The 13,241-nt window shown below is 34.5% G+C and overlaps 1 protein-coding gene across 3 annotated transcripts in view; it reads left to right on the top strand.

Annotated features, from left to right (window-relative positions):
• The window catches only part of LOC143355910 (unconventional myosin-XVIIIa), a 378,931-nt gene that overhangs the window by 147,886 nt on the left and 217,804 nt on the right, over window positions 1–13,241 (top strand). For all 3 annotated transcript variants that reach the window (XM_076791094.1, XM_076791093.1, XM_076791095.1), the window contains 6 exons: window positions 3,444–3,626; window positions 4,865–5,127; window positions 5,219–5,381; window positions 5,497–5,671; window positions 8,895–9,053; window positions 9,174–9,389. In XM_076791094.1, coding sequence (XP_076647209.1) covers window positions 3,444–3,626; window positions 4,865–5,127; window positions 5,219–5,381; window positions 5,497–5,671; window positions 8,895–9,053; window positions 9,174–9,389 — 1,159 coding nt within the window. The remainder of the gene's footprint in view (window positions 1–3,443; window positions 3,627–4,864; window positions 5,128–5,218; window positions 5,382–5,496; window positions 5,672–8,894; window positions 9,054–9,173; window positions 9,390–13,241) is intronic.

Here is a 13,241-nt window from a genome sequence, read left to right as displayed (position 1 = left end):
TTATATAATTTTAAGTTTCACATATTTCCAATAACTTCATTCTGTTTTCCCTCCTAAAGCAAGGTTTACTCTTAGCACAAGGTTAGGTTCGCTCTTAGTACGACCGACCTGCCCTCTATAACGAAGCCAAGATGTTGCCCCGATTTGGTGTTCATTTGGCATGTAATTTTGGCTGCAAACTTTGTGCTCAAATACCGAGCCTCATGCGGAAATAGATGCATCGGAATTTGTAGACAAATTTTGGTGGCAAATTCATTACAAATTGCTTACTGGGAACTTCCTCTTTATGTTGAGTAAGTGTAAAGTACAAGGTGTAATGAAATGTTTGGTCTTAGCTGTCATAGGTGTTTTCTACATCTACGGATCAATAAAGATCTTTATTATATTATAATAAAGATATATGATATTGAACTTCAAGGTCAAATTTCTTTTTATTGCATTACATTCCACACGTCGCACAGTGCGGACAAGTCGGCACATCTCACTACATTTTTATTTGACGATGCACGAAAATTTCCTTTGGCAGAACTCTTTATTATCAGGAAATGCATATTATTATTCATTTAAAAATCATTCAACAATTTTTTTTATGCGTAAAAATAATTTTCTTTTTTTTCAACTTATTAATTTTATTGTTAAATTTAATTTTTTGTGACTAATTACCATTGCATATGCATTAGAAACCAAATTTAGATTTTTGTAAAAAAATTGGGCCATGGAGGCACTCTCTAAAGTGCCAAAAATCGAAAAATGTTATATTAACTGTAAATGAGTGTGCAATAATAATTCTGTGTAATGGAAAGTTCTTACCAAGAAATATGCATTCTTTATACATTTAATAAAGTAGATTTATTTTTTGTACAAATTTTCAACGGTGGTTTTATTTGTTAATTGCATATAAAACTTCAAATTAACATAAAACAAAAACGGCAAAACATGTCCTGAGATTTATGCATATTCAGATACATTACTTATTATAGTTTAAGACTTTCATAGTTTTGTCTGCGACTTTTTGCGACTCTCAATTTTATAAACTTTTTAAGAAGTGTCCATACCTTTCCTTTTGGATAAGTATACATTTGTAAACAACTTTGGTTGTACAAAATTTTGCCATTTGTTCGCCACAGTTACAGTGGGGAATTTACTGGGAAAGTTCAATATTCGTGTATATCACGATATGAAATACATTTCTTTTGCAAAACATGCGTATTAGGATGGAAATTGTTAATAATAATCATATAATAACCATTTTTATGCATAATACAATTTTGCAATAATTATATATCAATCATTTTTATGTATTTTTAATTTGTTTTCAATATATGTTTTATAACTATTGAAAAAGTAATAAGAATGTAAGGATAGATCGAAATGTGCAAGATCACGAGAGTCAATGATTTTGAGTGGCAATCAAAGTACTGAGAATGACTCGGATAGCGAAGCAGCAGCAGCATGCTCGGATAGCATTTTGTTGAGTTTGTTCATTTAATTCACTAGTATTATAATTTGTTTAAGTTTATTATTGTTAATTTTACATATGGTTCATTTATTAATAATTTTGTTCTGAACTTGTTAGTTTTTAAAAATAAATTTGTTAATTGTGGGATCGGTAGACGAGGTAGTCGGGATGTAAATCACCACACAATATCGTTCGCCCGCAGCAGTTTTTATTCGGTCTGTCTCGTTGAGCGTCTCGTGACGAACTGAACTTCGGCGAACGAATTCGGCGACTCCACGACGCTGGTACCGACATACAATGTTGCATCGCCGATCATTGGTTGCCGTGCGCGATGCTGCATGCCTTTGGATATTTTTCTTTCGCCGACGTTTCGACGGGCGACGATCGGCGTGCGCGAGGCTGCGTGCTTTCGCACGTTTTTCTTTCGCCGAAGTGTCGGCGGACGACGGTCGCCACATTAATTTTTAATAATAAATTTATTTTTCTAAACAATTTTTTTTTGTTAAAATTATAAACTATATTGGTAAATATAATTGTCTGTAAAAAATTTCCTCTATATATGCATTAATAACCGAACTACAAGAAGTGTCGAAAACAGGCGATTTGTCCGCACTGTGCTTCATGTCAATAAAAAATTTAACCTTGAAATTCAAGGTCAAGGACAATTTGGCGGAATCTTTTTTTGGGAAATCTTCGCTGATCCGAAGATAAGCTCTGTACATAAGTGTTGTAATCTTCTTTGCGAAATTCACATTTATTACCTGAAAATCGGAAGACAATTCGGACAAACGACGTACAGTGGCCTAGATAGTTATAAATCCGTTTTTGTCTTGCTACAATTATTTTAGAGTTATTTTAGAGTTTAAGATTATAGTACAACATCGAGGTGGCCTGCATTTTTTATAAAAAATTTTTATTATTCAATTTATTTTTATGTCAAGTGACTGTAAGCGAACGCGTTTGGAACTCTAGAACACTCCCGGCGATTATTTCTTAAACTCACAATCAGTGTACAGTTAAAAGCGGCAGGAGATGGAAGCTGAAATGTTGTACATTGTATTCAGTAATGTCTAAAGTTTCCAATGAAAAAAGTTCTATGTCTGCTATTCTTAAACATTTTTGTAAAAACCTTTCCAAACATTACGTTGTTATAAACCTAACACATATAAAACCATCATTTAAATTAGTATTCTGATAGTTTATGATGAGTATCTAAAACGTTTAATATTACTTTCAATTTTACGATTTTGTCTTCAAAACGCTATCAAAGAATACATAATCTGAAATGAATAATACTTTGGATTTTTAAGCTTTGAAAAGTACTCATTTTATAGCAAAAAAATGTTATGAAAATATTAAATTTGGAAAATGGACTTTTGGCCACTTTTTCGAAGTTTCCAGACCATGAATATGGCCTTATATATATCGAATACAAAACATTTAGGGAAAACGTTAAAAGATGAATGGGAAAAAATCGAACTCACTTTTTATGAACAATTAGTCCGTTTAATGCCAAATAGATTAAAAGCTATTTGAGCAAGCAAAGGACTACATACAAAGAAAATGTTAAGGTCTAATCAAAATCATTCAAAAGACATTTATATACTTAAAAATTTCTTACTGTATGAGTTTTAGTTCGACATTGCTTTCCATGGTTTTTAAAACTTAATGTCTTAATGTAAATAAATTCTGCTTCTGGTTTTGGTGAAATTATACATATGTACTTGAATATAATTTAATAAAATTAGTCTTATCTTTTGTTTAAAAATTTCTCTTACACTATCAGTCCAGTCAGCACAAACAGGCAAGTGTCCGAGTTATACTTTGAGCCTCTGTATGTGCAAAAATTGCTCGGTTCTGCTGGTCCGCCAGCTGCGGGTTGTGGAGATCGTGACTGTAAGGATGAAATGTATTCTTAAAATTAAAATATCAAAAGTCATATACCAATAATGATATAATCTGTTAATTTCTTGTTGATTCCCAGATCCATATCATCGTCTGTGCACACGGTTGCATCTTTATTGCTGTGCGATTCGCCGGGTTTTCAGAATCCTGCTACATGCGGCCGACAAACTGGAGCATCCTTCGAAGATCTTTGTCATAATTATTTGCAAGAACGTTTGCAGTTGTTGTTTCATTATACAACATTGGTGGCTCCAAGGGACAGGTGTTTAATTTCATTAAATCTATACAGTCTCTACTCGATAAATGTCCCAAATATCTAGCTTATAATTGTCCCAGAACTATCCCCACAACCGCGGAGTATGCCCCGAAGCTGTAGTAGCCTCGGTCGCCGAGGAGTGTTAGATAATACGGGTCGAGTATATCGGTGTGAGATCTAGAGACCACTAGTAATCCGATAACAAAACTTCGTTATTTTTCATTATTTTTTATCAGACTTTCGCCAATATATTTGTGGAATTTTCTTGATTCAAACGCTGCCAAACACAATATCATTCGGATCATGTTTGCACTAATCATCCGTTAATATAATTGTAATGCGAAGCAACTTTCATCAATCGTTAGACAAGTAAATATCATTGAAATTATATCATATTTGGTATCATTCTCATTAGAAAAATGCCACGAATATGTTGGTGAAAGTCTCATGAAAAAAAAACAGCAATAAAGAAATTTTGTTATTGTATTAGTAGTGATTTCATACTGTATACCCAACCCGTATTATGTTTACACTATTCGGCGACTAGGGCCCTTGAGCTTCGCTGTCCTTTTATACGTTCGACAGTGGATCAAAGAATAGTATCTACTAGCCGATAATTGCCTCTGGCCGGACCCGTGTTTTCGACAATTATGGAGTAGACACTGTATTCGTCTTATGCTTTTGCGAATGTATAGTAAATCTACAGTGTATGTTTGTAATTGTAAATGTGGGAGCCATAATTGATTCTTAAAATTTGATGTTGACGATCAAGAAATATTCAAGATAAAAGTAACTAATTCAATGCAGGAGTAATGCGCATATGTCTATTAGCTTTGGTGTCGTATTTTCAAACGAAGTTACTGTGACGTTAATGCGATCGGATAGCATCCATTCGTCGACTTCGAAGACCTAAATATCTCGGTTATTCATAATTTTTTCAAAAAAGTCCTCGTGGCAAAGTTGTACAGTTTTAAGTCTTTGATTCAACACATTTTTTCCTATCACCAGTAATAACCGAGATATACATTGAGGAGCTTGTTTTAGGTGATTAGAACTACAGTTCTAACTTACGTAGTAATATTCAGCTCAAGAATATCTATTAGAAACGCCCAGCCAATATTAGTAGTCTGAGAAAAATTAAAATTTATTATATGATGTAATAGGCTGGTAAATTGTTGCCGCGGAATTATTAATTATTACACTACTAAGTTAGTGAATATTTACAGTTCATCATTGTAATTTAGGTACATCCAAGAAGGAATTGATGTAGATTATGAAGACGACTGTGATGAAAATGGTATTGGAACTCCACAAGGTTTGATTTCGCTCTTGGATCGTGGAAATTCGCAAGGTGCAACAATGTTACGAACTAGCCAGAATGACCTTAGTGGAAGTAGACAAATGGAACGTAAGGGGCTTCTGTGGTTATTAGATGAAGAAGCAGTTTGTCCTGGAGGTAGCGATGAGACTTTTTTAGATCGACTGTTCTCTCATTATGGTGATCGAGGTATCTACATATCTATAATGCCATTTTCTAAATATAGCGAATGCTAAAGTGTACGTCTATTGTTTAGCCTTTCATTTTCTTTTTGTAACAGATCATCAAGTTTTATTAAGAAAAGCACCAGGTAGCAATCAGTTCATTTTACAACATTTATTGGGTACTAATTCAGTACTATACACAGCTACAGGTTGGCTCAAAGCTACGCGAGAGAATCCAGCTACTAAAAGTGCCATTACAATTCTTCAAGAAAGCACAAGGTATTTTCACATGTCCTACATACACAGTTCATAATATGTACTATGCTTTGTAAATTTCATCTATGCAAAATGTTGTTATTTTGATTGTTAATGTTACTTTTTGTTTTGATATCAGAGAAGATGTAAACATGCTGTTTATAAACGCCCGGGGAGCTGGAGTTTCTGGAACTTTATGCAGTTCGATGCCCGGTATAGAAGGTTCACAGTCTTTAAGAAGAGCTTCGAGTATTAGACGTACATTTACTGCTGTGAAAAGAAAAAATGTTTGTTTACAAGTGAAATTCACTGTAGTAAGTATAAAAATTAACATTATTGCTGCTTACAAATGACAGTCATGCGTAACCACTAATTTTGTAACTAAAATGTAACACAGTGAACACAGTGAATTCTCGTTACGAGTCAGTTCCACCGTTCTGGTGACTAATTCTTATATGAAATCGGAGGTTCTTGCCGAGCGTCGCATTTGAAATACACAGAGCATGCTGGAAACCTAAGAGTCATATTCGTCTACAAGTAAAAAAACCTATGACCACTAACGGATAATGACAAGAAGACTGAGAAAATGTCTTTTTTCGATACAATGTTGCACGGAGAAACGGACAGCGAAGCTCGAAAGCCGTCGCCGCCGAGGAGAGCGCCACATTGTCGGGCATATCGGTGTGAGACCAGAAGACCACTACTAATTCAATTATAAACCTTTTTTATTTTACGCTGTTTTCTTTTTTTTTAATGAAACTTTTACCAACACATTCGTGGCATTTTTCTGATTAAAATGAAACCAAATATGATATAATTCCGATGATATTTACTTGTGTAATGAGCGATGAAAGTTTCGAACGCAGAGAAGGACAGCGTATGGGAAAGAAAGAGATGCGGAGAATCGCGGCCGCCGGCACAGATCAAAGCCCGCGTGAGCGCGGGCCTTTAAATAAAAAATTTAACTTCTGTATTATTAATTATTTTTTATAAGACTTTCACCAGTATATTTGTGGCATTATTCTGATTAAAATGATACCAAACGCGATATAATTCGGATCACATTTACACTAATTTTCCGTTAATGTAATTGTAATGGGAGGACTTCCATTGTTCATTACATACGTAAATATCATCGGAATTATATCATATTTGGATTCATTTTAATCAGAAAAATGCGACAAACATGTTGGTGAAAGTTTCATAAAAAAATAACGAAAAACAAAGAAGTCTTCTTATTGGATTAGTAGTGGATCACACCGATATACCCGACCTGTATTATGTTATACTCCTCGGCGACCGAGGCCACTCGAGCTTCGCTATCTTTTTCTCCGTTCGGTGTGAATCAAAAAATAGTATCTCCTGGCCGATACAATGTGTAAACACTGTATATGTACATGCATTGTATGCATCTATTGATAACAACGTAGAGCTTAGAATTTTACTTCATGCTAAACATTAGCTGTTATTTGTAATGTATATAAAGGATGTCAAAACAGCATTAATTTCAGTTTATAAGCGAACTCACAGTTACATACTTTAGGTTATTAGTTGTTTAATGATTAGTTTCTTCGATTTGGTCTATAATCTCTCTCGTGCGTGCAACGGCTCTTTATAATACAGCAATGCTAGTGGTTTCCCTTTATCCAGGCTTCGGATTTAACAGCTGAAGCCGAGGCTTTTTCGAAGGCTACGCCCCCTTGACCCGGCCGCGCGTCTCGCTTCCCGAGATGATGCTAGTTTTTAACCCTTTCGTTACGGGTACCGTCTATATCCGGCATCCACGCGACGACCTGTGTGTACGGGTGCCGTCTATATCCGGCAACTTGTAAACACCGAAAAGACTACCGACGTTCATCGTGCACACTTTTCGGCGCGGTGCCCCGTTCAGTGGCGTCATTCCGGCGGAGCGGACTGCCGTAACGAAAGGGTTAAGCCACCTCAGGCCCGTTGAGTCAGTCGTGAACTTGGGCCTGGTGATGTGTTGTCGTCTTGGTTTTATCGGGTCGCGACAGAAGCAAGACGCGCGGCCGGGTGAAGGGGGCACACAGTGGTCGGGATCGAATTTTGTTATAACTTTTGAACTATTAGAGATATTGCAATGAAATCTTCACTACAAATATTTCAAAAATAGTCATTTTTTAATGGTTGGTAATTAAATATGTTTTGCATTTTTTAAACAATAATTTTTAATTTATTGTCATTAATATTTTTTATGAAAAGAAAAATTGTTTCAGTATAATTTTTCAAACTATTTCTTACTTTTAAGTATGTATTTTATATTTATGTTTCATACATGTAATGTTTTATGGGACACGTAAAATGTAAATTCGAGAAATCTTTTTGTATCTACTGCATACAAATATGGAATATCTTAATTAAAGTAATCACAAATCAAAAATAATATTGAAATTAAGTTATAATAATAATGGATAGTATCTTTTATAGTAAATAATAATGGATAGTAACTTTTTCTGAATGTCGTGACAAATAACGTTACACAATGCATACTCTATAATCTACAGTTCGTTAGGAGTGTTTAGAATCAGTTTCACGTTTCACAAGCCTTCGACGATAGATATGTATAAATGTAGCAATAATATTAAAAAACTTTTATTGTTTATTATCTTTTTTAAATAAAATAGTAAAAAGAAATGGTTTCTTAAAATGGCTATATAAGTTACTTCAGGTATAAATGTAAAGTTATTGTAAAAATGTACATATATAAAAAACATTTAATCAAATATACGAATCTATACATATACTGTAAGTTGCTCGCGAAGTGAAATTCATGAGACATTTGAACAACAATAATTTGCAAAGTGGTTTGAAGTGGGAAATGATTCTTGCATAATTATATAGGGAAAAATATACTGCAATGTTCCGATTTGCCCGGATGTGGAACTGTTTGGAACTTAGAAAATATGTATGTCTTTCTGAATGTGAAAATTTTTACAAATGTTCCCTTCTGTATTCAATATTATTTTTTTAAATAGATTATTTACTGTAATCATTATTAAATAATATCATTTTCATCGCAAAAGTCTGCTCTTCAATTTAACAAAAAAAGCAAGAGAAAATAGAATCGTCAGGACATCGTTAAATAGGATCGTCAGGACATTGCATTAAAGAGAAGAAATTTTGTGATGAAAAATACTGTTCTTAAAACGTCCAAGTTTTAATGTTTATTACAACTATAGTATTTAGTAAATTGTACTAATTTCTGCATTTCTGAGACCCATGGACATTTAAGAAACGATGTTCATTGATTAGATATCGATACGAGAAAGTTCGTTTTTGGACTAAATGTCATTTAATTTTCCGATTCGGACCACTGTAGGGCATAGGCTTCGAAAATGCCTCGGATCGAGCTGTTAAATCCAGAGCCGGATAACATACCAAACATATTTTGAATAGCTTAAATCCCTGACGAGTTATTTTACCATCCGTGTTTAAACGCAACACCCTGTATATTTCATCTACATTATACATATACGATATGATTTGTACATAACGACAATAAAATGTAATTTCTAGGATGGACTGATTGAGACATTGAGGAGAACGCGAGTCAAATTTATCCATTGTGTATTACCACAACATACTTCCGGTAGTACCGACAATAAAAGTTTATTATCTGTAAAATCTAATCAGAACGAGGACAGTATCATTAATGTACCCCTTTTACGATCGCAGGTAAGCATTTAAAACGTGTATGTAAATGATTATTTCTACCTAACGCTTTCTTTATTTTGCAAACTGTTAAGTTATAATATTTTAATATAATTTGTTTTAAACGTGTTCTTCTTTATGTAGTTGCGAGGAAGCCAAATAATTGACGCTGTTCGGCTGCATAAAGTCGGATTCCCTAAACATATGGCATTAGGTGAATTTAGAAGGCGATTCAGATTATTATCGAGTGAAAGTAATGTTCGACCAGGTAGTCCTGTAGGCGATGAACGTCGTACCGTGGAAGACATGTTACTGACTGTTGACATTGACCCAGCGTCGTACCGAGTTGGTCAAAGCCAGGTAAGTCGATTCAAAAGTTAGTTCAGTATCAATTCGTGTTCATTTGTATTTGTACGTTGCATATAACATTACGGTGGCTCCTATTTACTCTTGAGGAACACTTTTTCCAAAATATTTTTGCGCCATCCCCCAGGATTGTTCCATTTAATAAAACAAATTTGTGCAAAATTTGAGCTCGATCGGATAATGGGTAAACGTACCCCCGGGCCTTTAAACATTAAAATAATTAATTAAATGCTTATAAAACCGCTTTCTCGAATAACTTCTAAATTATTGACTGTATCGAAAAATACGTTACGCAAAACCTGTAGATCTCGACAATCTACGTATTTTATGTTGTATTACTCTTTTCGTAAAACAAACGGTTTCCGAAAAAATTGAGAAAAATAACACAACAAAATAAACACATTTATCTGAATTTTGGAAACTTAAGTGTGTTTCCATTATCTTTTATCAATAAATATTAACGAAAAATGTGTATTTTTTTTAACTTGCGGAACTTATTTTTAAAAAATTGCATATTATTTTGAAGGAAATTGTTGAAAAAAATGTTCCGGTTCCACTTTATCAAGGGTAAAGGTGTTATAAACGGAAGTACGTTTCGAAATGCCCTCTAAAATGAACTGTTAAATAAATGTAAGTGAATTCGTACAACGTTGTCTCTGAATCTGCCATGCGAGGCAAGCAACGCGATGACGCGTTTGTCGCCGCGGCGCACAGTGCGGACAAGTCGGCACATCTCACTACATGTTTATTTGACGATGTACGAAAATTTCCTTTGGCAGAACTGCATATTAGCAGGAAATTCGTATTATTATTCATTTAAAAATCATTTAACAATTCTTTTTATGCATAAAAATTGTTTTTTTTTCAATTCATTAATTTTATTGTTAAATTTAATTTTTTGTGACTAATTACCATTGCATATGCATTAGAAACCAAATTTAGATTTTTGTAAAAAAATTGGGCCATGGAGGCACTCTCTAAAGTGCCAAAAATCGAAAAATGTTATATTAACTGTAAATGAGTGTGCAATAATAATTCTGTGTAATGGAAAGTTCTTAGCAAGGAATATGCATTCTTTATACATTTAATAAAGTAGATTTATTTTTTGTACAAATTTTCAACGGTGGTTTTATTTGCTAATTGCATATAAAACTTCAAATTAACATAAAACAAAAACGGCAAAATATATCCTGAGATTCATGCATATTCGGATACATTACTTATTATAGTCTAAGAATTTCATAGTTTTGTCTGCGACTTTTTGCGACTCTCAATTTTATAAACTTTTTAAGAAGTGTCCATACCTTTCCTTTAGGATCTAAGGTGGAAAATTTGTTATTTTCTTTTTAAATGTATTAGTTATATTGTTAAATTTCATTTTCTGTGAATAATTAATGTTGGGATATGAATCTTGACACGTGTTGGTGCAAATGTATAATATATTTAGAGTGAGTGGGTTATTTACATGTCTTAACGTTAACAATTATAGTCTAAGCCTTATTCACTAACTGTTAGCCATCACGTGGCCTCTTTGCAACTAACTTGCCCCGGCTTCCCTACCGTTTAGCAACGCCACCTTTACTTTTTCTGTTCCAACAATTAACAATAAGTATACGTTTGTAAACAAATTTGGTTGTAAAAAATTTTGACATCTGTTCGCCACAGTTACAGTGGGGAATTTACTGGAAAAGTTCAATATTCGTGTATATCACAATATGAAATAGATTTCTTTTGCAAAACATGCGTATTAGGATGGAAATTGTTAATAATAATCATATAATAACCATTTTTATGCATAATACAATTTTGCAATAATTATATATCAATCATTTTTATGTATTTTTAATTTGTTTTTAATATATGTTTTATAACTATTGAAAAAGTAATAAGAATATAAGGATAGATCGAAATGTGCAAGATCACGAGAGTCAATGATTTTGAGTCGCAATCAAAGTACTGAGAATGACTCGGATAGCGAAGCAGCAGCAGTATGCTCAGATAGCATTTTGTTGAGTTTATTCATTTTATTCACTAGTATTATAATTTGTTTAAGTTTATTCTTGTTAATTTTACATATGGTTCATTTATTATTAATTTTGTTCTAAACTTGTTAGTTTTTAAAAATAAATTTGTTAATTTTTAATAATAAATTTTTTTTCTAAAAATTTTTTTCTGTTAAAATTATAAACTATATTGGTAAATATAATTGTCTGTAAAAAATTTCCTCTATATATGCATTAATAACCGAACTACGAGAAGTGCCGAAAACAGGCGATTTGTCCGCACTGTGCACCGCTCTGTCGCGAGCGGCGGAGTTAAGGTCGACCCACACAAGACCGGGACGGGACCGGGGACGTCTGGCCGCTAGATTCGAAACCAGGGTGTGGGGTTTGAGTCGTCGGGGCTTCAGTGTTCCAAACTATATTTCTGCTCGCCCCGGTTGGGTCATTATCTCGAGCGTTTGACCATTTCCAGATGGCCTTTCGGGAGCGCGTTGACAGTTCCCTGCTGTGCATAGCACAAAAAAAAATGTTTTTAGGGCCTTCACGGTTCCTTAGGTAAACTATCGGTATCTCCCCTTTACAATACCATGGAAACAGGAAACCTTCCTGCCTCTTGGTGAAATTTTTTCAACTTGGTTTTTTAACTTTTTTTTTAACTTGGTTGTTATTTTTTTTTTTTTAAGGAAATATCCACATTAGGAAGGGGATCATTCCATGTGAATTCGATCATTTTTTGGGGACTATGTCTCGAATGTTGATGACATTGAAGTATGTTGTGGTCCAAGAGAAAATGGGAGGCGGGGGTTGAGCCGGGTTATCACAAAAGACTGCTGTTCTCAAATAATTTATTTTTTCCTTGGTGAATGTCATTTCTTAATTAAAAAATATTAGAAATATCTTTGTTTTGCAAATTTTACCACTGGTTCAAGTGTGAAAAAATTTGTATAAATATGGCTGTATTTTACGTTTCTTCATCTTTCTCTTTGAAATTTCGTTTTGTAATTCGCGGAGCCGCAAAACTATTTATTGTACTATTCATTATTTTAGGTTCATAAAGTTGCTGGATATTCTTTAGACATTCTGAAGTAAGGGTCGCTAGCGAAAAAATGTATGTATGGAAAACTCCTAAATTCTTGTCTATGATGGCCTAAACATGGTTAGATGGAAGGTTCCCGGGCAGGAATGCGATGGCGTATCTATATCTTGTCCAATGAGACGAGACAGTAGGCGTAAACATAGGCGCTCGAGTGCGACAGAGTTGAAGTTACCCTTACAAGACAATTAGCAAAGGACGCACGCTGGGTGCTTCACTGCCTTGGTCTCGTTGGACAGAGCATAGGTACGAATGCGCGGCCGATTGGATCAGAGTGCAAGGGACAGGCCTCGTTTCACACGTTCTTTCGGCTACAGTCGAGATATTGGCTACAGCGGTCACATATACTATGTAGCGTGTGACGTCGAAGCCAAGATACTGGGTCTGCGGGCGCGGCGGAGATGAGCATAGGCAGACCTAACGATAGACTCCCCAAAAATGGTGGCACCGAAAAAATGGCGAAATTAAAATGGTTTTTTTTTGGTTGCGTCGTAAGACCTTACGTACGACGCGACAAGCACGCGACCAAGGCCAGGTATAAAAATCCCTATCGACAACATACCGACCATGGACGTCATAAATCAAAAATCCTTCCGATTGTACCCACCACTTTCGTAATTTTTAAGCCAGCTAAATGCAGCACATGTGGAACCTTGTACACCCTTAGCGTACTAAGATTTACAACCGTAGATGCTTGCGAACCAAATGTTATACATATATTTCCACTTTTCCAATTTTCCACTATTTCCA

This window comes from Halictus rubicundus, chromosome 7 (assembly GCF_050948215.1).
Source record: "Halictus rubicundus isolate RS-2024b chromosome 7, iyHalRubi1_principal, whole genome shotgun sequence".
In the NCBI taxonomy this organism is placed as follows: Eukaryota; Metazoa; Arthropoda; class Insecta; order Hymenoptera; family Halictidae; genus Halictus; species Halictus rubicundus.
Note: the sequence above shows the minus strand (reverse complement) of the source record. Positions and strands in the feature narration are given on the sequence as shown.